This window comes from Vulpes lagopus, chromosome 2, assembly GCF_018345385.1.
Source record: "Vulpes lagopus strain Blue_001 chromosome 2, ASM1834538v1, whole genome shotgun sequence".
Taxonomy (NCBI): Eukaryota; Metazoa; Chordata; class Mammalia; order Carnivora; family Canidae; genus Vulpes; species Vulpes lagopus.
Window position 1 is genome coordinate 165,140,699 of NC_054825.1, and position 20,661 is coordinate 165,161,359.

The 20,661-nt window shown below is 56.3% G+C and overlaps 1 protein-coding gene across 2 annotated transcripts in view; it reads right to left on the minus strand.

The window, feature by feature from the left end:
* Positions 1–7,217: 7,217 nt before the first annotated feature.
* The window catches only part of DHX34 (DExH-box helicase 34), a 28,038-nt gene continuing 14,594 nt past the window's right edge, over positions 7,218–20,661 (minus strand). For both annotated transcript variants that reach the window (XM_041745030.1, XM_041745029.1), the window contains exons 7-17: positions 18,189–18,363; positions 16,079–16,272; positions 15,331–15,432; positions 14,055–14,279; positions 13,663–13,836; positions 13,244–13,361; positions 12,124–12,230; positions 9,584–9,868; positions 8,426–8,602; positions 8,045–8,183; positions 7,218–7,466 (exon numbers count right to left, since the gene is read on the minus strand). In XM_041745030.1, the coding sequence (XP_041600964.1) occupies positions 7,333–7,466; positions 8,045–8,183; positions 8,426–8,602; positions 9,584–9,868; positions 12,124–12,230; positions 13,244–13,361; positions 13,663–13,836; positions 14,055–14,279; positions 15,331–15,432; positions 16,079–16,272; positions 18,189–18,363 (1,830 nt within the window). In that variant the 3' untranslated portion in view covers positions 7,218–7,332. The remainder of the gene's footprint in view (positions 7,467–8,044; positions 8,184–8,425; positions 8,603–9,583; positions 9,869–12,123; positions 12,231–13,243; positions 13,362–13,662; positions 13,837–14,054; positions 14,280–15,330; positions 15,433–16,078; positions 16,273–18,188; positions 18,364–20,661) is intronic.

The window sequence follows — 20,661 nt, forward strand, 5'->3', positions numbered from 1 at the left end:
CTGGGTTCAAATTCTTGCTTTGCCCCCATCCAGCTCTGTGATACTCCCTTGGACTGAGCAAATCTGAGCCTAGAAACGTGAGACCCGCAGAGCCCACCTCCAAACACCACTCACTCACATACTCATCTTTTTTTTTTTTTTTTTTCTGTTAAGATTTTATTAGAGCATGTGTCTGAGTGGTGGGGGAACCAGCAGGGCAGAGGGAGAGGGGGAAGAAGGGACAGACACCTGCAGTGAGCCTGCGTGGGGCTCCACCTGAGGACACTGAGACCCTGACCTGAGCCAAATTAAGAGTCTAGGCTCCACCCACTGGGCCACGCAGGCACCCCTCACACGCTCACCTCCTAAGATACAGCAGCCTCTGGACCCTCATAATGCAAACAGGGAAACTGAGGCCCAGTTAGGCCTGTGAACCACAGAGGCCTTCACCCTTGCCAAAAAGGTGCACGGAGATCAAACCGCCCTCACAGGAACCTCAGCTGCTGCCAACTTCAAGAACTGACAATTTTACTGTTTTGTTCCCAAGACGCTGTGGAGCTTGGTGCAAACTGAGTTGGATTTGGACCCTTGCTTGTGTAAAATAGCACAGTCCCCCTCTCTGGTCTCCATCCCAGCTGTGCAAGGATGCAGGAGCAGCCAAACCAAAGCACCCCCCTTCCAGCTGCTGCCTGGGGTCGCCCCATTTTAACATCTCCCCCCACTCCCCCAATTCTCTTGGCCAATCATTTGCCTGTTTCATTATCGGGTTGAACCTCAGCCCCGCCAGCACCCGGTGTGCAGCAGGTGCCCAGGGAACCACAGGTGGAGGGCAAAGAGTGCAGTTGAGTCTCATTCACTCCGGCCACAGGTATCTCCAGGTCCACCCCGCAAGTGGCCCAGCAAATGAGCGCATGCTTTACTTTATTTTAAAGATTGTATTTATTTATTCATGAGAGACACACAGAGAGAGGCAGAGACCCAGGCAGAGGGAGAAGCAGGCTCCCTGCGCGAAGCCTGATGTGGGACTCCATCCCAGGACTCCAGAATCATGCACTGAGCCAAAGGCAGACGCTTAGCCCACGGAGCCACCAGGGGCCCCAGAGTGTGCGGTTTAGACTGCGAGGTGACAGGATAGTAGAGCAGGGCGGAGGTGGGGGGGCAGTCACCTGCTGCGGGCTGCCTGCCAGGCTCTGTGCTAGGAGCTGCGCACCTGCCAACCTGGTAGCCCTCACCACTGAGAAAGTACGATCACTGTCCCCATTTCCCAGATGAGGAAACTGAGGCCTAGAGGTGAAATGCCCCGCCCCTTCCCCCGCCCCCCGCCAGGGTCACAGCTGGAGGCAGCGGATCTCGGTTCAGACACCTCCTTGAGGGCAGGTGGGGGGAGGGCCCGGGGCGGGGGCGGGGGGGAGGCCAGCGGGCGCTGCCTGTTGGGGGAGGGGGGACCCTGGACGCCCGCGAGTGGGGGAGGGGCAGCTCCCCTCCCCCTCCTCCACCTGCTCGGCGACTGGAAATGCCTCTCGCTGCATCCTCCCTAATTAAACCAATTGGATGTGCCACCGGGGAGGAGGGAGCTTGGGCGGGGGTTAATTGTAACTAAAAATACCTCCCCCGTTTCCTGGGGTGAGGAAGCAGCGGCCGGCCGGGGTTCGGCCCGGGAAGCGGGCGGGGCCGGCGGCGGGGCCTGTGTCTGCACCGCGCGCGCGTGTCGCGGGCGGCCGGCCGGGTCCCGGCTGTCCCCCGCCCCCCCCGCCTCCGTACGGGTCGCCGTCGGGCTGGGGCCCTGGCAAAGCGGGTCTCTGTACCCGGGGCCGCCCGGCGTGAGTCCGAGGCTCCTGTGAGCTCCTTTCCAGGGCAGCACGACCCGGGGGCCTCGCGGCTCGGAGGCCGGTGAACTGGGGGCCGGCAGTGAGCCCGGGATCCCTCCAGGGGGCGCTGGGGAGCCGCGCAGGCGGTTTGTTCGGAACCGCTTTATTGAGATGTAATTCACTCCCTACACCCTCGCCTTTAAAGCGTGCAGTTCGGTGGCTTGGGGGTTCAGAGCTGTGCGGCCGTCACCACATCAGCTGTAGAACGTTTCCACACCCCAAAAGGAAACCTTCTACCCCCCCTGGCAGCCACGCCCCCGCCACCCCGACTCCCAACCCGGGCGGCTACCGATCCACCTCCTGGCTCTGTGGATTTGCCTGCTGTGGGCGTTTCACAGGAATGAAATCATACACTACATGGTTTTGTTTTTTTTTTTTAACACTTATTTATGTTAGAGACGGGAGAGGGGCAGGGAGAGAGCCTCTAGCAGACCCCACGCTGAGCGCAGACCCCATGCGGATCCCATCTCAACCCTGGAGTCAGAGCCTGAGCCCAAACCAGGAGTCCTACCTTCACCAACTATGCCACCCAGGTGCCCCCGCTCTAGTGTCTGGCTTCTTTCACTCAGCATAGTGTTCAAGGTGCATCCATGTTGTAGCCTGTCTAGTGCTTTGTTCCTTTTTGTGGTTGAATATGATCCCATTGTCTTGGATTTCGAGCAGAGAAAAGAGAGTCTGGTTTGTGCTTTGCGCTGAGCAGCCACGCAAGGGGCGGGTTACCAGGGGTGATGTGAGTTGGGTTGTGTCTGCCAGAAAGATATACTCAAGTCCTAACTCCAGGACCTGCGACTGTGACCTTATCTGGAGATTGGATCTTGGCAGATGACCCAGTTAAGATGGGATCATTGGGTGGAAGAAATTGAAAAATCAAATATTTTTGAAATCAAGTATCAAAAAATACTTGATTTTTCAATTTTGGGGGGAAATTTCACCATACACATGACATATATTTTATATACAAAGGACTATATATATTATATAAATACATAAGCTATATATAAAAACTTTATTAGGTAAACTCTACACCCAACCTGGGGCTCGAACCCTAGACCCCAAGATCAAGAGCTTCACGCTCTACCAACTAAGCCAGCAGGCTCCCTATACAGAATAAAAAGAACTCTTTCAAATCAATACAACTCCTTTATGAGTCAAAATACTGAACATAAATTATGAAAAGTAGATAAACAAATGGCTAATAAGCCCATGAAAAGATACTCGGCCTCATCAGCCATCATGGAAATGCAAGCACAATCACAATAAATAACATTAGCATGGCTAATCGAAGCTCTCATGCGTGGCTGGTAGGAGCACACATGGCTAAAATGACTTTGGAAGATGACTGCCAAGAAGCTACTAAAACTGAACCCGTATGTGTCCAGTGACCCAATGACTCCACGGAAACGCGGATGTGTTCACCAAAGGCCACATGGACCGTGTGTTCCTAGGGGCATCATCACTGTAGCTGGCTCCCGGCCAAATGCCCATCAGCAAAGGAGCAAATTAAATAAAGTGTGATGAATTCGTGCAACAGAATGAATAAACCACAGCTCCACGCAACATGTTAGCAGGATATGCCAGACACGAGAGAGACCATTTTTATGAGGTTCTAGAACGGGCAATGCTAGGTGATGGTGTTAGAGGTCAGAGCGCTGGTGGCCCTGGGAGCCCCCTACACTGGGCGGTGCTGGGGAGCAGGAGCCAGGCTGCAGGGGGGCGCTGGTCATGGTTTGTGTGGATGCTGGTGGCACAGGCATGTTTCGTGTTCTGGGAAAATTCACCAGGCTGTTCACTGATGATTTGTGCACTTTCCTCTGTGTTACGCTTCGAAAGTTTTTAAAGGGTTGTTGAGTGAGTGCACGCACACTTTGCATTTTGAGAGATGCTGCGAAATTGAAGTTGTACCAAAGTCCCCTCAGGATAGCTCGAAGTACCCCTTTCCCCACATCCTCGCCGCAGGGAGCTCTTGAATTTGAGCCAATCTGATGGGTGAGAAGTGAGGTCTCCAGGAGCTTTACTTCATGCAGCTGCGAGAATGTCCAGGCCCCAGACCTACCCGGAGTTTGGGGGCGGGTTTCGGAACAGACCTCTTTCCCCCGGGGGTGACTGATGGGTAATAAGAACTTCTGGTGCTGTACAGGGCCATAAAATTCCCCCTGGGTAGTGGGTGGGGCTGTGACCCCTGGCTCCTCTGCTCGGGCAAATGCCCTGGTGGCAATATGTGGGTATTAAGAGTTTTCTCCCTTCTTCCAGAAGGTCCCTTCAGACCCCCTAGAATGGTCTTATTGGGTCAGAGCTAGGAGATGCTTGTTTTTTTGGCAGATACTGGTGAGCTTCCATCTTCAGCACATCCCTACCAGTGTGTGTGTATGCAAGCACACGCACACACATAAATCAAAAGAACTGTTTCTTGCCAGTGGGACATTAATTTATGTGTTAACATGAAAAAGGAAAAGAAGGAACAGTTCCAACAAGCTGTAATGTTCTTAGGAGATTTGGCTGGACACTGGGTGGGAGAAGCTCTGAGGTTAGTTTCTCTCATAAACCACTTATTTCTCTATTTTTAATACCATGCATTAGGGAAGGCATTTTCTGGGGTCATAATAAAAGAGAGACTTGACCACTAAAAAATTTTAAAATATTGAGTAAAGTTCACAATACATAAAGCCAAAAGATAAGCAGCAGAGACAGATGTTCGCCACGTCTATGACTCTGAAGATCCAGAATATATAAAGAGCTACTACAAACTAATAACAAAATGACAAAGAGTCTAGGACTTGAGCCACCAGAAGGGGAAATATAAATAGCCCAGAATATGCAAAGATGCTTAGGTTTACTGGCAATCAGGGGAAATAAAAATATAAGCCCCTACAGCCTGGATGGAAGACAGGAGAGTCTATCAAATGACTTATTAAAATGTACCTTTCGGGATCCCTGGGTGGCGCAGCGGTTTGGCGCCTGCCTTTGGCCCGGGGCACGATCCTGGAGACCCGGGATCGAATCCCACATCGGGCTCCCGGTGCATGGGGCCTGCTTCTCCCTCTGCCTATGTCTCTGCTTCTCTCTCTCTCACTGTGTGCCTATCATAAATAAATAAAATTTTAAAAAAAATTTAAAAAAAATAAAATAAAATAAAATGTACCTTTCTTTGGGCCAGTGATTCTACCTCCAGGGATTTATCCTGAAGATACACACATATCTGGAAATGACCCACGTGGCAGGATATTCATGCCAGCTTTCTTTGTAGGAGCAAAAGATTGGAAACAGCTTAGATGTCTCTCCAGGTGGGCCTGGCTAAATAAGTTTGGCCCTTCCATGTACCGGGCCGCTATACAGCCAGGGAAAACAAGGAGCCAGATGCAATACAAAAAGGTCTCCCAGAACAGTGCCTGGCACACCGTCAGCACGGAGTGTTGGCCACTATACCAGGATGCATGCAGTTCCTCTTGTCAGTTGGCCAGAAATGCAGGTGGTTAGAAAGGAGTGGAAGCTCACGGTCTGTGCCAAGGACTCCTCACAAACGCTCTTACCTTTTGACCCACTAATTGCCCTCTTGGGAACGTGCCCTGAGGAAAGGGCTGGAAGTTTGGGGAGAGGCATAATGAAAAGGCCAGTCCCCCAGAGCGCCGAGCAGAATGGAAGGAAACTGGTCATGGCCCCAAGCAGGCCCGGCCACTCACCGAGGGGACAGACGCGCGGTAATAACTGGGACGTGTTTATACTCAGATGCTTTGTGGAAAGAAGCAAACAGGATCCGCCACCGTCCAAGCGGCGCTCATCAACCAGCTGGTGCCCGAGCCTTGGGTGCATGTGGGGGATTCCAAGGGATTCTTTTCTTACTATTTCCAGCTTCTCTGAAACTTCTAGAACAGGGGAAATCTTTTTAAAAATGGGATTTCAGAAGTGGACAGAGATTCCTTGGTGCATCGAAGACGTCTGCAGTCACGCTATTTGGAAAATTAAAAACAGAGAACCCGTCCACATAGCCAACAGAAGGACCCGGGTTTTCACAGGTGAGATGTCTACACTTGGGGCGGTTCACCACCGTTTGTAGAGTCAGCCTTCGGCCGAGCGCTCAGTGATCCTGGGAAACCCTCAGGCCGCTCCCAGGGAGCTGTTACACAGCCAAGGGCACCGCAGGACCTTGACCAGTTTGTAAATATCTGGAAGCGCATGCGCAGAGGAAGGTGTGCAGAGCTGCGCCCCCAAAGGTGAATCTGGTGGATTCCTGTCGTTCTCCTCCCATCCCATGTCTGCACCGTCCAAGGGCGGCCTCGGGGCTGTGGATCTTCCATGCTGCGGTCCTGGGGTCACTCCCAAAGACCCGCCCCAAGCCCACCGCTCCACCTCCCCGGGTGTTGTCAGCACCGTCCCCCCATTCCCCTACGAAACCCCTTCCTGTTTCAAACACCTGGCGTGGCTTCTATCTGGGCTCTGACCCCTGCCCCACAGCCCCACAGCCATGCTCTGCTCCCGCACTCAGGGAGAAGAAAATACGAGGGCAAGATTTCTGTATGAAAATGAAGCCTCTGGGATAAGTGGACAGTTGGGCTATGCTTTTTTGGGAGAAAAACAGTAGAGCAGAGAGGTCGGGGGGTTTACCCAAGGCCACAAGGTGTTGAAATTTGTCTGATGTGCTTTGTTTTTAATACAGTGAATCCCATTGACTAGTCTCCAAATGTTAAACCAACTGTCCTAGAACCCCGCTTGGCCATCTGTACTTACTGGCCTTTGTCTATGCCACTGAATAGGAGCGGCTAAACTTTCACTAAGGGCTTTGCGTGTGTGTTCATACAGGAGCCTCTAGTTTGCTTTTCCGATGCTCTCAGTCTGGTTTGGGCCTGAGTGTGATGCTGATCAGAAAGTTATTTCATTCTTCTGGAGGGAGCGTTGGTCATCTGTGTCTTTCACCGGAGCCATGGAATTTACCAGCATGCAGGGATCAAGGCACTTCCCTATCGTCCTCATGAGTGTGGCGGGGCCAGGCTGGGGGTCAGAGGGGACAACTGTGGATTGCCAAGGACCCCACAGCAGGAATGGCCCCAGTGACTGTGCTGGATGTGGGCCCACTTTGACATGGACACCCCCACCCCCACCACTCCCCGCCCAGTTCTCTAAGTGACTCTCATGGACAGACAGTGCAGGTCTTCCTAGTCTGGGGATGAGCAGGACCCATGAGGACAGAGTTGGGAGAGAGCAGTGGCCAGCGGGGCCCACGTCCTCTGAAGTCCCTGCTTGGCCTCACCTGCCCAGATCGGGCCCTGGGAGCCTGGGATGGCACGTGGCAGCGAGCAGGATGAGAGCCGGACTGTGGGGAGGACCAACGAGGGGCCGCTGGCGCTTCCTGGAGGGGCTGGAGTAGGCTCAAAGGTCAGGGTCAGCCGATGAGACTTTATTCACATTTCCACACTCCCTCCTTGCCTGGTGGGCCAGACCAGAGCTCTGAACCCAGGGCGCGGGGTTCAGGGGGGCAGGTGGGGCTCCGGGCTCACATGTGCTGTCTACGGTGCCGCAGCACCTCCGTGGGCGTGAACAGAAAGTCCTTCTGGCAGGCCTCGCAGTGGTAGGGCCTCTGCAAGGCAGACGCCTTGGGGAGGGGCTCGGGGGCAGTATCCTCAGCCTCTGTGAGAGAGGGGAAGGGAGGCTGTGGGGGGAGGTCCCTCTGCTGCGTGCTCCCACCCCCACCCAAATCCCAGGCACCCGGGGGGCTCAGGCCTTCTCCCAGCCTCTGGTACTGCCTCCTTGGTTATTACACACACACAGGCAAGTCTTTACTGTGTGTCTCTCGCTGTGTCTGTCTCTGTCACTCCCTGGGACACAGGGACTGGGAAAGAGAGTGTCCTGGGGTGGGAGAGTGTGGCCCCCCTGTCGCCTTCCTGACCAGCCCTGGTGTGGGTGTGGGGTGCACACCCCGAATGCTGTCTGGGGTGGCATTCCCTGGGTGACAAGGGGGGTGTGGCCAAGACAGAGAAACAGAAACAGGCAGACCAGAGTCAGCACCACACGGAGACCAGAGAGAGACACACACACGACACTCCAACCCTCCCGTCCCGGGCTCTGTGACAAAGCTTACGTGGCCGGCACCAACCAGAGCCAGAGGGCCGAGGTCCTCAATCCCCAGATGTCCAGAAAGTGAATGCCCAGACTCCCAGGACACAACTGCGGGGTGGGCGGTCACAGTGCCCCCCCAACATCCTTACCTGGGGGGGCGTCCTGCGGGGCTTCTGGGCACGTGTTCTCGTGGGCGATGCGCTCCAAGGGCGTCAGGGGCATGTGCAGGCCACAGTGGGGGCAGGTCCAGAAGGTGCGGAGACAGTCACTGTACAGGTCTGTGTCGCTCTGAGGCAGAAAGGCTGCACCAGACTTGGCCCCCTGCCCAGCTTACCACTACCCGCCTGGGACCCATCCCAGAAGCCCTCGGAGTTGACAGGCCCCATTGTGAAACCACATCCCTGCACTAAGTTGGGACATGGTTGGTGGGGAGGTGGGGCTCCCTCAGATCCCATCTTCAGGGGCAGGGGCCCGGGGGGGTGGGGTGCAGGCAGTGGGGAATGAAGGGCCCAGGTGGGGTCCACACTTACCGTGAGGCAGTTGTAGGTGAGAAAGTCCGTGACCGCATAGCCCCCTTTGGTGGGGTGGGGGGACAGGGCAGAGCTGCCGAAGAGGCCAGGGAGACTGGGTGCAGCTGTGATGGTCTGGGGTCCCACATAGAGGTTCTGGACTTCCAGCCCCGTGAGCCGCCGGAGACTGTAGGGAACCTGGGGAAGGAAGGGCAGGAAAAAAGGGGAGAGACTCAGGGAGACTCAGTAGAGCACCTGGATCCAGCTGTACCTGAAATCAAACCCGGACAGTTCGGTTACAGAGCCAACTGCTTAAACCAATCACAGGGTCTCAGACTGTGGCTACCAGAGGCTTGTCTGGAATACACCCTGATGCCCCAGCCCCTTCTCTGCTCCCTGTCACCCGTGGGCCCAACCACACCTCCCATCTGGCCACCCTGCCCAGCCTCACCTGGCACGTCGGTCTGGTCCCCGTGCCCCAGCTCCCCAGGGCACCGCTCCAGGAAGTTACCCTGGCGCACGCCCTTCTCTGCACCCCATCCACACACAGCAGAATCAGGGAGATTCCAATGCCCCACATAAGAGGTGGGGAATGGATCTCAACTCTGCTCCGCCCAATTCTTCCCCTCCATCTTTTTTTTCTTTTTTTAAAGATTTTATTTATTTATTCATGAGAAACACAAGGGAGAGAGAGAGAGTCAAAGACACAGGCAGAGGGAGAAGCAGGCTCCATGCAGGGAACCCGACGTGGGACTCGATCCCAGGTCTCCAGGATCACACCCCAGGCTGCAGGGGGTGCCAAACTGCTGCGCCACCGGGGCTGCCCTCCCCTCCATCTTCTAAGAACAAGCTGCTACTTACAGCTTCCCTCTTTGGCCTGCACGCCTTTAACTGTTAACAAGGGTACACGTGGTGTGTGGGTGCCGCATAAACCCATAAACGTGTGCTGACCTGGGGGAGGGGCCCGCAGCGCTTACCTGCATGGCCTCTGGAGCTGTGCCCCTGGGGATCAGATCCTGACTCCATCCCTTACCCTCTATGTGACCTTGGGCTTGTCCTCAGCCTAGGTGGGTTGCAAACCTACCTAATGAGCTGGAAGCCAGGCCTTGTGAACCCCTAATCCCTGGGGCAGGCGGCCCCTCCAGCTGAGATGGGAATAGCCACCGAGGCTGCTCGTACCTTGGATGCCACGAACTGCAGCAGGTCCCTGCTCAGGTGTGCCACCTCCTTGGGGTCCACTGGAGCCTCCTCCTCCTCTTGGTCCGCCCCCGGCTCCCGCCGCCGGGCCTGCCGGGCCAGCTGCTGGTCCAGGGTGCTTTCCCAGTGGGCCCGGAGCCGCACGGAAGCTGCCAGAAGCCGGACGGCGCTCTCACTATCCACAAGCTGGAGCTCTAACCAGCCATCAGCCACCAGGCGGGAGCAGTCACCATTGGTGTCCAGGGACCGGCTGAAGAGCAGGAGGGACTGGAGGAGAGGGGACAGGGGACAGGCAGTGGGTGTGCGGGGCAGGGTGCCATCTCAGCAGCCCCGCCAGTCCTCCCGGCCCCCACCCATCGCTCCATGTGTGGTTCTCCCACCTGCCGACCCAACGTGTCCAGCCCCGCAGCAAACACGCTGCACACTCGCTGTGTACCAGGTGCCCGGCCGTGTTTGCTGCGCAGGAGGTGCCCTGCCGCCACACAACGGACATTCGACTGGGACAGACGGACTGAGATTAAAGGCAAACCATACTAGGTCGCCCTCCTGATGGGAGGCAGGTGCCTGAGGGAGGAGCCTGTGTCCCCACAGGGCTGAGCTGACACACACGCACTCGGACACCTCTTGAGATCTCATCAGATGGTGTCCCTCCTGTTTGTACGTCACCCTTACATATGCTTTACCCTCAAAATACGTCAACAAGTACTGAGCACCGGTCAGTTGGGTGGATGCCAAAGCGTTTCAGGCCGAGGGCACTTCTGCCAGAAACTTATATAAAATGCATCGGAAATGGAAAAGAAAGCCTGGAGGTAGTGGGTGGACGGAAGTGGGACACAGACGACAGAGGGAAGGATCTGGGATAAAGCAGAAAGGCCGGATGCTGGTTGTAGCTCCTGGGAGTGGGGACAAACACCATGCATTTCTTTCAACTATCTGTTTGCAGGTTATCACAGTAACGTGGGACTGCGTGTGGGATGGGGTGGCTGGGTGGCCGAGGCAGGCCTGGCTGAGGGTCGCCAGTTCGGGGGCTGGGTGCCGGAGCGGGAAAGCTCCACATGCTCTTCTCCTTTTGTGTTTCAGTCTCCATCAGAGACCAGGCGACCAGGAGGAGGAGGAAGAAGGGCCGGGGGCATCTCAGCCAGGGATTCTGTGCTTTGTCCCTGGAGTCCTGCCCAGGGCCACCACACTGGCCCCTGACCTTGCTCTGTTCCTTCTAGCGCTGCTGGGAGAATCTGGCATTAGCGTTCCTATTTCCGTCTCTGTTTACTGCTTGCCTCCCCTGCTCCAGGAGCCCCACAGGTGTGGGGAGTATTGTGATTCTCATCACGACTGCATCCCCAGTGCCTAGAACAGGAACCGGCACCGGTGCCAGGCAGCTGCTCCATACGTACTGCAGAGACGACGTAACCGAGCAGGTTGGAGCTAGCTTTCATGGTGTGGGTGGAAGTCACAGCACCAGCACAATCTGCAGAGGCCCAGGGAGCCCACAGGGTTTCTCTCTTCCCTTTACATTCCCCGGGGTTGAAGCGAGGGGCCCTGGTAATGGGGACACCCATCTGATGCACAGGGGAGCCATGATGTATGGTGTGTGGCCCTGGAGCTCCAGCTCGGCCACTTGAAAGCAACCTGGCCCCCCAAGCCTCACCTCCTCCTCCATAAAGCGAGAATGAAGGCCAGGCCCAGGAGGGCAGGGTGGTGTGCAGAACTCATGAGATGAGCAGCTCACTTCCTGGCTGCAGACACATACATGAATCTATCTACAACCTAGGTGTGTCCTCGGCCTCCACCTGGATTCAGCCACCACCCTCTCCTGCCCCAATGACCCCAGTCACCTCCTTGCTGGGCTCCCCACAACTGCCCCACATCAGACCCTGTTCCAGCTCTGCTCAAACGCTCCTGGGGATAGGGCGTTCCAGCCTCTCCTACCTCTCTGACCCCATCTTCAGCTACTCTCCTTCACTACCTTCCACTGTTCCACTTCACTACCTTCCAGCTGTTCCCTGGGTATAGGGGGCATGCATGTGCCTCAGGGCCTTTGCACTTGCTATTCCCTCTAAATACTCTTCTCCCTAGGTATCCTATGGCTCCTTCCCTCCCTTCCTCCAGGTCTTTGTTCTACACCTTCTCAATGAGGCCCATACTGATCACCTTTCCTACTACAGCCTGTCCCTTACCCTCACCCCAATCCCTCCCCAACCCCCTTATCCTATTCTTTTCATTTTTCCTAAATACTTTGCACTATTAACATATCACATAGTACTGCTTTTCTGTCCTTATGGCCCCCCACATGTGAGCTCTGGGAGAGCAGGGCCTGGGTGTTGTCTTGTTCACTGCTCGGTTGTCAGCATCTACAACAGTTCCTGGCACACGGCAGGCGCTCAGCAAGTACTTACTGAGTGAATCAGGAATGCAAAAACAGCAGCCAGCTGGGAGGAAGGAGACTCTTGGAGCCCACCCTGGCCTCCTGCCCCAGGACATGGTCACCAGACCTGGGAGTTGGGGTGTATGGGGCTGGGACTCACCTGGAGAGCGGGGATGCGGACGCAGTTCACCAGGTATGGTTTGTTGGTCTCCAGCAGGGAGACGAAGGTGAGGAGCTGGTGCTTGCTGCTCATCTTGTCTTTGTCATCTGAAATAGTCCGGAGGGCAGCTCAGGGCACCCCTGCGGCCTGATCTCCTACCCACAGTGCCCCCTGCACTGGTCTGTCCCCCAGGGGCTGCCGGTCCCACCAGGGCCATTTACGCAGCTGTATAAAAAATATGTCTGTGTGAATAATGGTAAAGTGGCTGTGACTTATTTTTAAATACTTTGTCATAATGAATATGACTTTCGCTATTCACCATTAGGAAATACTGCTAATTTTGTTAGGCAGGATAGCCATGCTGTCGTAGTGCAAAAAACCAGTCCTGATTTTTGCGCCTCTAAACGATATAATGGCTGGGATCATGTCCCCGCAGAAAGGAGAAAAACGTGAGATGATGACAGAAGCCGGGTGGGGGACCAAGGGCTCATCCCATTCTCTACTTGGATGGTGTCGGGAATTTTTCAAAATTAAAAAAGAGAAAAACAATGTTAACAGGAAGAGAGCAAACTGACTAGGAAATTACAGCAATTGAAGATTTGAGAGAAAAGTTTAAAATTCTACCTTAGGTATTTAAGATTATAAACGTTGTTTTTTGGGGTTAACGTTGACATTTTCCCACAGTGCGTTAGTTCCTTAATAGACAAGGAGAGCGTGGAGTTGCGAACCAGAGCTCACACAGAGCATGGTGGCCTGCACCCCAGGGAGGGCGCCTCGGCTGGGGGTGCCCCTGGGGAGAACCAGGCCAAAGAGCTCACGGAGCCCATGGAACTGGTCTACTCTACTCGCTAAAAGCTCAGGCCTGGGTTGTGGCCGCGGTGCCCCATAGCCACCACACCACCACAGCAGGGAGGGTGGGGATCAGCGTGGGGGTGACTCACAAGACCACGCAAAGAGGTCTGGCTCTTGGGACCACCAAGCCTGCAGATCCCACGTCAGCAGCCCCAGCAAAGGCCAAGTGTAGGGAGAGCCAGGGGTAATACCAGGCAGCGAGGGGCACCCTGAAGTCACCCCCTCACATCCCAAAGGGTTTTTCTCTCCCTGCCTCCACTCACAGTACCTCGACTCCCTTCGCTGCCCCTGGCCTCTTGCTCCTGTGTATGCAGCACCTCAGGGCTGTTGGCAAAGATGCAGGTGGGGTGCAGCACAGTGCCCTGCTTGGACTGCGTGTGGAAAATCTGGAGGGGCAAAGGCAGACACCAGGTGACACAGGCCCTGGGACCTACCCTTCCGCTGCCCAGAATCCTTATCCTCCCCTTTCTCGGCCAGATTCCCCCAACTACATCTCCACTCAGAAGTCCCCTCCTCAAAAAAAAAAAAAAAAAAAAAAGAAGTCCCCTCCTCCAGGAGCCCTGGAGGGCAGGACCAGGACTGTTCTGATAACCTCTGATAAGCACCGTGTCCTCAGCACCAAACAGGGCAAGGAAGGAGCGCTGAGTGACAAGACACGTGAGGCCAGGGCCCAAGGAGGAGGCCCACCTGGTCCGAGTCCTTGCGGCTGCTGTTGAACGGGTCCGGGACAGCGAGCTGCGGGTAGAGGCCCCGACCCAGCACCAGCTTGAGCAGAGCCATTTGGTCCCGTGTCAGGTCCTGGGCGGAGCTGGTGGCTGCCTGCAGCTGGTCCAGGCTGTGCCGCAGCTGGAACTTCACGTCCTGGGGGGAACGCGGGAGAAGGCGGGTTCCTGGGGGGCCCAGCGCTGTGCCCAAGAGCCAAGCCGGTGCCCAAGGGCCGTGTCCACTGGGACATATAGACCGAGGGTGCCGCAGACTGCAGGGGCTGGGTCCTGTCCACAGAGCCTGGTCTCCGGAGCTAAGGGCAGGGCTCGTCCCCACTCTGCTGGAGTCCACCCTGCCTGGCCCCAAGCGCCCACCTGGATGTCCACGCTGTTGCCGGCCCCCTGGTCCTCATCGCTGGAGCAGCCATCCAAGTCCTCCTGCAGTCGCAGGACCTTGCGCCGGCGCCCCCCGCCCTCCTCGTGCTGGCGCTTCAGGCGGTACAGCGCCCGGCGCTCGCGGCGCTGCTGCAATCTATGGTAGCTGTCCCCTGGTGTCGGGGCCTGCATCCGGGCCAGCAGGCCATGGTCCTCCAGCAGCTCCTGGGGGCGGGTGGGAAGGTGGGTGGGGCTCAGGTGAGGGACACAGACAGGCTGAGTCTGGGGCTCCAGTCTGGGGCCTGCCACTCACCGGCCCCTCTGTTTCTTTCTTTTTTTTTTTTTTTTTTAAGATTTATTCATGAGAGACACACAGAGGGAGACAGAGGCAGAGACACACGCAGAGAGAGAAGCAGGATCCATGCAGGGAGCCTGACGTGGGACTTGATCCCAGGTCTTCAGGATCAGGCCCCGGGCTGAAGGCAGCACTAAACCGCTGAGCCACCTGGGCTCCTCTGATTTAGCAGACATGGGATGTCGTGTGTGAGTGTGACACAGAGGAAAGGGTCCCCGCCTTCCACCACCTTTCTCAGCGTTGGCAGGCCAACAAAAGCTGAACCGCTGCTCTGAAAAGCCAGAGATGCTGAGAGATGCTGACAACGGTCAGAACATCAGCAGGCCCCAAGGGAGTGGGGATGGCTCCTAAAGGTGCACAGTAGGCCACGGTCGGGTGGCCACTCCCCTGGGCCTCAGTGTGGCCATCCGCAACCACAGGCAGTGGACTACACAGGGACTCGCCCTGTTCTAAAGGCTCTACGCGTATTAACTCCTGTAATCCTGCCAGGACAGCTGGCAGGCTGAGGCCAGCCGTGCAGTTACTTGCCCAGCATCACACTGGTTGCAAATTGGGATGTCCACTCTCTCCAGATTGGGTGCACCTACCATCACCACCCCCTGCTGCCTCCCAGAGCTCTGTCTGCATGGCCAGCTCAGCACCCCTGCTCCAGATGGCCAGGTTCTTCATGAGGATATAGCGTCGACCCTGTCCACTTCTCTAGGAAGCCCTCCTGGATTTCCACTCCTCTGACTCACCCAGGCCACCCCACATCTGAGTGTCTGATGGTTGGGGAGGAGGATGTATGGTGGCACTCTGATTACTCCATCAGGGAAGGAAAGAGGTGGTGCATCTGCACTCACTCCATCTCCTCATACCCCATCACCATCCCCCACTTCTCCAGGTTTGTTCCCGGCCCCCTCTCCTCGTCCTGAGTCTCACCTTGAACTGGCGCCGCAGGTTGGCCATCTCGTACAGCCGATGCTCCTCTATGCCCCGGTGGCGGCACCACTTGCGTGAGTTTCTGCTCCGTTCGGATTTTACCTGGGTGGAAAAACCAGACTCCAGGGTGTCAGGGCCTAGCCAGCTGGGGAAGAGTGCTGGGGGCTAACCCAGTGCCCAGACACCCCCAGCACGGGCCCAGACACCAGCCCCCGGAAGAGTAAGAGGCAGGGACAAGTTCTCCTCCTCCTTCCAGGTCTCAGCCCCACTGTGCCCTTCTACAGGAAGCCCTCCCTGGGTCAGACATCCCCTCTGGGCTCCCTCAGCCCCTGGGACTGTCTATCACAGCCCATTCTCAGTGGTCACTGTCTAGGGACAGGCCTGCCTCCCAGCATGGGACCATGAGATCCAAGAGGGCATAGCCAAGGGCTTTTAGTCACCACTGGGTCCCCAGCACTGCCCAGCGCAGAACCAGGGCCAGAGCATGTGCTGGATAGACAGATGCCACCCTAGGAGTGTATGAACTTTCTCTGGGTGGCAGTAGTTTTATTCAGTGCTTTAAAAACCCCAGTCTCCCCTCAAGGCTGGGCCCCTCAAGTGCATGCTAGCCCTATGGTCACAGGGATGAACGGTGGAGACAGGGCCCTTCCGGTCTGCAGAGGGCTCAGGGGTCCTGGCAGGGGTAGTGGGCCTCCTCATGCCCCACGCAGGATGTCACTGACAGGGGTGGTCCCTCTGCCGGGCTCACCTGCACCCAGGCGTTGAAGACGTTGAAGAGCGTGAAGGGGTCCCCCTGGTCGCTCTCCAGGGGCCGCCGCGCTGCCGCACACTCGGGGTTGCTCTGGGCGCTGCGGGTGAAGGGTGACTGGACACTGAGGGCAGCCGCAATGGTGAGCACGGGCTCCGCCAGGTGGAACATGGAGCCCAGGATCAGCATCTTCCCTGGCGGGTGGCGGGGAGAGGATAGGGGCCAAGCTGAGCCTCCTGGACTCTAGGACGGCACCCCCAGCCTGCCCCCACCTCCCTCCAGCTTCCCCACAAAGGGCCTTGGGAGCCACGTGGACAGAATCAAGCCCACACTCTGCTTCCTGGTCATGTGAGCTCAGGCAGGGCCTCAGTTTCCCCATCTGCAGGCCAGAGGTGACCTTGATCTTGCCTCCGCGGGTACCAGGTGGACACCGTCTGAGGGCCGGCTGCCATGGTCAGCAGTGCCACCGCTCAGCTGGGCCTCCTCTCTACAACCCATGCTCCCACGCCCCCCCCTCCCCCCCGACTTTATTCTCCTGCCAGGCACCGTCCTGACCTGCGGTGGTCTCTGCCTCCTGCCTCTAGAACATGACTCCACGGGAGCCCTAATGGCCTGCCCGGCACACAGCAGGTACTGACTTATGTGCCTGCTTCGGGAGGAATCCTCTTCTGCTGTCCTTGCTTGATTCCAGGTGGAGGCCGGGGGAGCAGGGGGGGATGGAGAGGATGGGAGAAGCCGGGGACGGGGGTGTGGCAGGGAAGCAGTAGGAATGGCATCCCAACACAGCGAAAAGCCCTTTCTCTGCCTGTGCTCCCCAGCAGGAATCGGGCCGACCCCTGGTCTGCACCACCAGGCCATCGCCTGCCTGCCCTGTGCTCGGTGGCCTGTCACACGTGTCTGACTCATCCTCACCAGTCCCCTTAGCCGCCTTGTTGGAAAGTTCCTGTTACACATCCAGCCTCAGAAAATAAAGTTCGGCGATAAAATGAGGCTGTCCCAGAACCCTGTAGCTCTGACCCGTGGGCAAGTCCTTCCATTTCTCTGTCCTCCGTTTCCCTGTCTGTGAACCAGGCTAGAAGCTTCACCTGCTGTGAAGATGACCAGGCCTCACCCGGGAAGCCCCTGGAGCTCCACCCGGTGGAACAGAGTAAGCACGCCGACGGAGCTATCTGGGCCTGGGTACCCACAGCATCAGCCTGGCTGCGGAGCGCCTCCCGGCTCTGCCCACTGCATGACCCTCGGTGACTGAGTGACGGCCTTTCTCTGAGCTTCACTGGAAAGCGTGTCACTCCCACATGACACCTGATCAAACCCAGGCTCACCTGCTTGCTCTGGGCCCTTGGGTGTGGACCTCTGCCCCTGGCCAAGCTTCAACTTCCTCATTGGCACAGAAAGGGTGACCAGAGGCCCAACCTTCACCAGGTGCCGGTGAGAGGATATAAGACCCATTAAGCCTTTCACAGACACACAGCCAATGCTGTGAACAGAACATTCTTTTTCTTCTCAGATCAGATTTCCCTTGTTCTAGCCCGGTGTCCTTCTAAAATAAATAGAACCATCTTCATAACCATGAGAGGCCCTCAGGGTCAGCGGTACCCAGTCTCCTGTTCCCACGGAAACTCCAGGGTGTTGCACTGATGGGGACTTTAATGATATTAACACGGGCAAAAGGTTCTGCTGAGCATCACGCCCAGAAAATACTGCCACAAGGAGTCCTGCTCAGCTGGGAATATTCTGTGGGCCACAGATCAGATCATCTAGAATGTCCTGAGTCAGGCAAATCAGACCAGAACACACCTCGGTCAACCAGCTTCTCAGAAGGGGCAGGGATGACTCAGGGATGAGCAAGAGGAAGAGGCAGGCAGTGTTGACATCCTTACGACACCGAGAGGGTGGGCACCGGGTGGAGCTGGGAACAGGGTGTGCAGAGGAAGCGAGGTGCCTGTTTGTTTACTGCTGTACCCCAGTGCCCAGAACAGTCCCTGCCACAGGGAACTTGTGACCGAGCGGACGGGGCCCAGAGAAAGAACAGGCTTGCCTACGAGTCACTCAGAGGGTGAACGGTCCCTGCGGCCCCTTCCGGTGTGATCACCCAACTGGAAGTCCTCACCAATCACGACGTCCACTGGCAGCTGGGCCAGCAGGGACCCGATAGGGGTGAGGGCCTCGGAGCTGTCCAGAGCCCCCTGGTCCTGCAGGTAGAGGATGGCCGTTTCCAGGCTGGCTGGTGGTGGGGGCTCGATGAAAGGAAAGGTTCGAGGGTCCCCCACGCTCATGCTCTTCATCTGGAAAGACAATTGAACCCCGTCCAGGATTGGAGAACACAGGAGCTACTGTGGAGCAGTGGCAGGGGGCTCACAACACACAAACTCATGATACCTTAAAACTCTCGATGTCAAGGCCCATCTTAGAGAGGCAGGGGAGGAGGGCCACTGTCTGCCTATCTATCTGTCCAGCCTCTCTTCTCCCAGGCCCTGGGAGAAGGCCCATGGAGCAAGCCACAGGACTTAAGCTGGACCAATCTTGGTTTCTCAGCCCCTCCAAACAGCAAATTACCAAGGAATGAGTACATGACCTGAGCTGGGCCAATCAGGATCCTCCCTGAGACTTTTGCAAACTGACGCCAGGAGAGAGAAGTCCCAGCATCCTCCCTGGTTGTGAGGGGCTGGCATGGAAGCCCAGAGCTGCTGGGATTATTTTTCCCTTGCCTGGAGATTAGCCCAAGCCCAAGCATAGCAGATATTGTCCTTAATCGTCCCTAAGCCAGACCACACCCTCACAATGGATGCACAACCTCATGAAATCCTCCTTTCTGCTTACGGTAGTTTGAGTCAGGTTTCTCTCACTTTGGGCTGAAGTGAATCCTGACTAATTCAGAGGCCCCGAGTGGCTGCAGGTTTTGGGAGGAAATGGAGCAAAACACGCACCCATCACCAGACCTGGTGAGATGGAAGCCAGCAGCCCCTCTATGGAACGGATGAAGGAAAGGCAGGCATGGTGGTTCACAGGGCCATGAGGTAGCAGGAAGAAAGCTCGGGGGGCCCAGAGCTCTAACCAGCCTCACCGCAATCTGACCTGCTGGCCTAGGCCTCATCCAGAGGGCACCACAAGCTCGGGGTGTCCACCCAGCAAGCAGCTGGTCCACCTTCCCCCCTGCTGCCCGGAAGAACACCCAGTGCTCATTAAAAAAACAAAAAAACAAAACAAAACAAAAAAACCCTTTACATCAGAAGCTCTGGGTGAGCATTAAGGCTAGATTTTTAATTTAAGCTCTCTAGGTGAACATGTAGCTAGAGCTGGCAAGCCCCACTCTGATATACTCAGCCAAGGCCATGGCCCTGGACAGTTCCAGGTCAAACAGGACTGACCAGGTGCTGCCCATGAGACCGGATAGGTGAAGTTCCCACAGCCTTAAAAATGAGACCCACAAGGAGGGGCAGGTGTCACTTCTGGATGATAAAGGAGGCAGCGGTGCCACCCACGGCTCCCATGCATGGGCCTGACAGCCTCAGATGGAATCCTGGCTCTGCCACTGGCCAGCTGTGCCACCTGGGTCAGGTTAACTCATCTCTCTGTGTGATGGGTTCCTCATCCAGAAATTGGAATGATGAGACTACTTACCCCCTAGTTTTTTGCAGGGTTCCAAGCACTTACAACACACAATACAGAATGGTGCCAGGCCCACAATGGGCACGAGGCACCTGTTCTCTATCTGCTGTCACCATCTCCATCACTGTTCTTAAAAGAGCTGCCAACTGACAGAAGATGGAAAAGGCTAGAACAAGCCCGAGCCCTACAGGACATCACTGACCCATTTATTTATTTATTTATTTATTTTTTGACCCATTTAAATAACTGAGCCTGCCGCTTCTCCATCTAGGCATCTCTCATCTGAAACGGTACATTGTCCCTACGGGTCAGACCAGCGTTTGTCAAAGCAGCTTATAGGGGTCAGGAACTCGCAGAGTGGATCACAAGCAGCAGTTTTGAAAAATGAAATCAAACAAACAAACAATCAGAGTGTATCACCCATAGGAGGGGGGCTGGTTTGTGCCACCGGCCGCTCCCGCCCTGGGGAAACCTGCTGTGGAAGCTGCCTGTTCTGCCTCACTCGCACTGGCCAGGCTCCCCCTCGGTGAGGTGCACCCCGGGAATGAGTGCTAACCAGGGCAAGCTGAGAGGATGGACCTGGCCCCCAAACCCTCCCCTGTTCCCTGCCAGCAAGGTGAGCACAGAGCCACACAAGGAAGGGGCCTGGGTCCCCAAATACAAGAAGCTTTCCACCCCCCTGAGGACTGTTTCTGTGTGTTGGCCACTCTGTGAGTGGACCTATTTGGCACAGCAGCCTAAGCTAAGCAAAGATAACTAATGAGGTAAGAGCCGGGACATAAGACATATGGATGGAGAAACCCCAGTTTTAAAAGCCACACCCTGGTGGACTTTCTGTTACAGCTGAAAGCATCCTGGAGTCATGAGGTTTTTCCCATGAGCCTGTGGATCTGGGGAACCATCCGCTGCTCAAAATGGGATCTGACGGTTGGAAGCAATGAGCTCCCCTCTATGGCTGGGCCCTGAAACCCCGG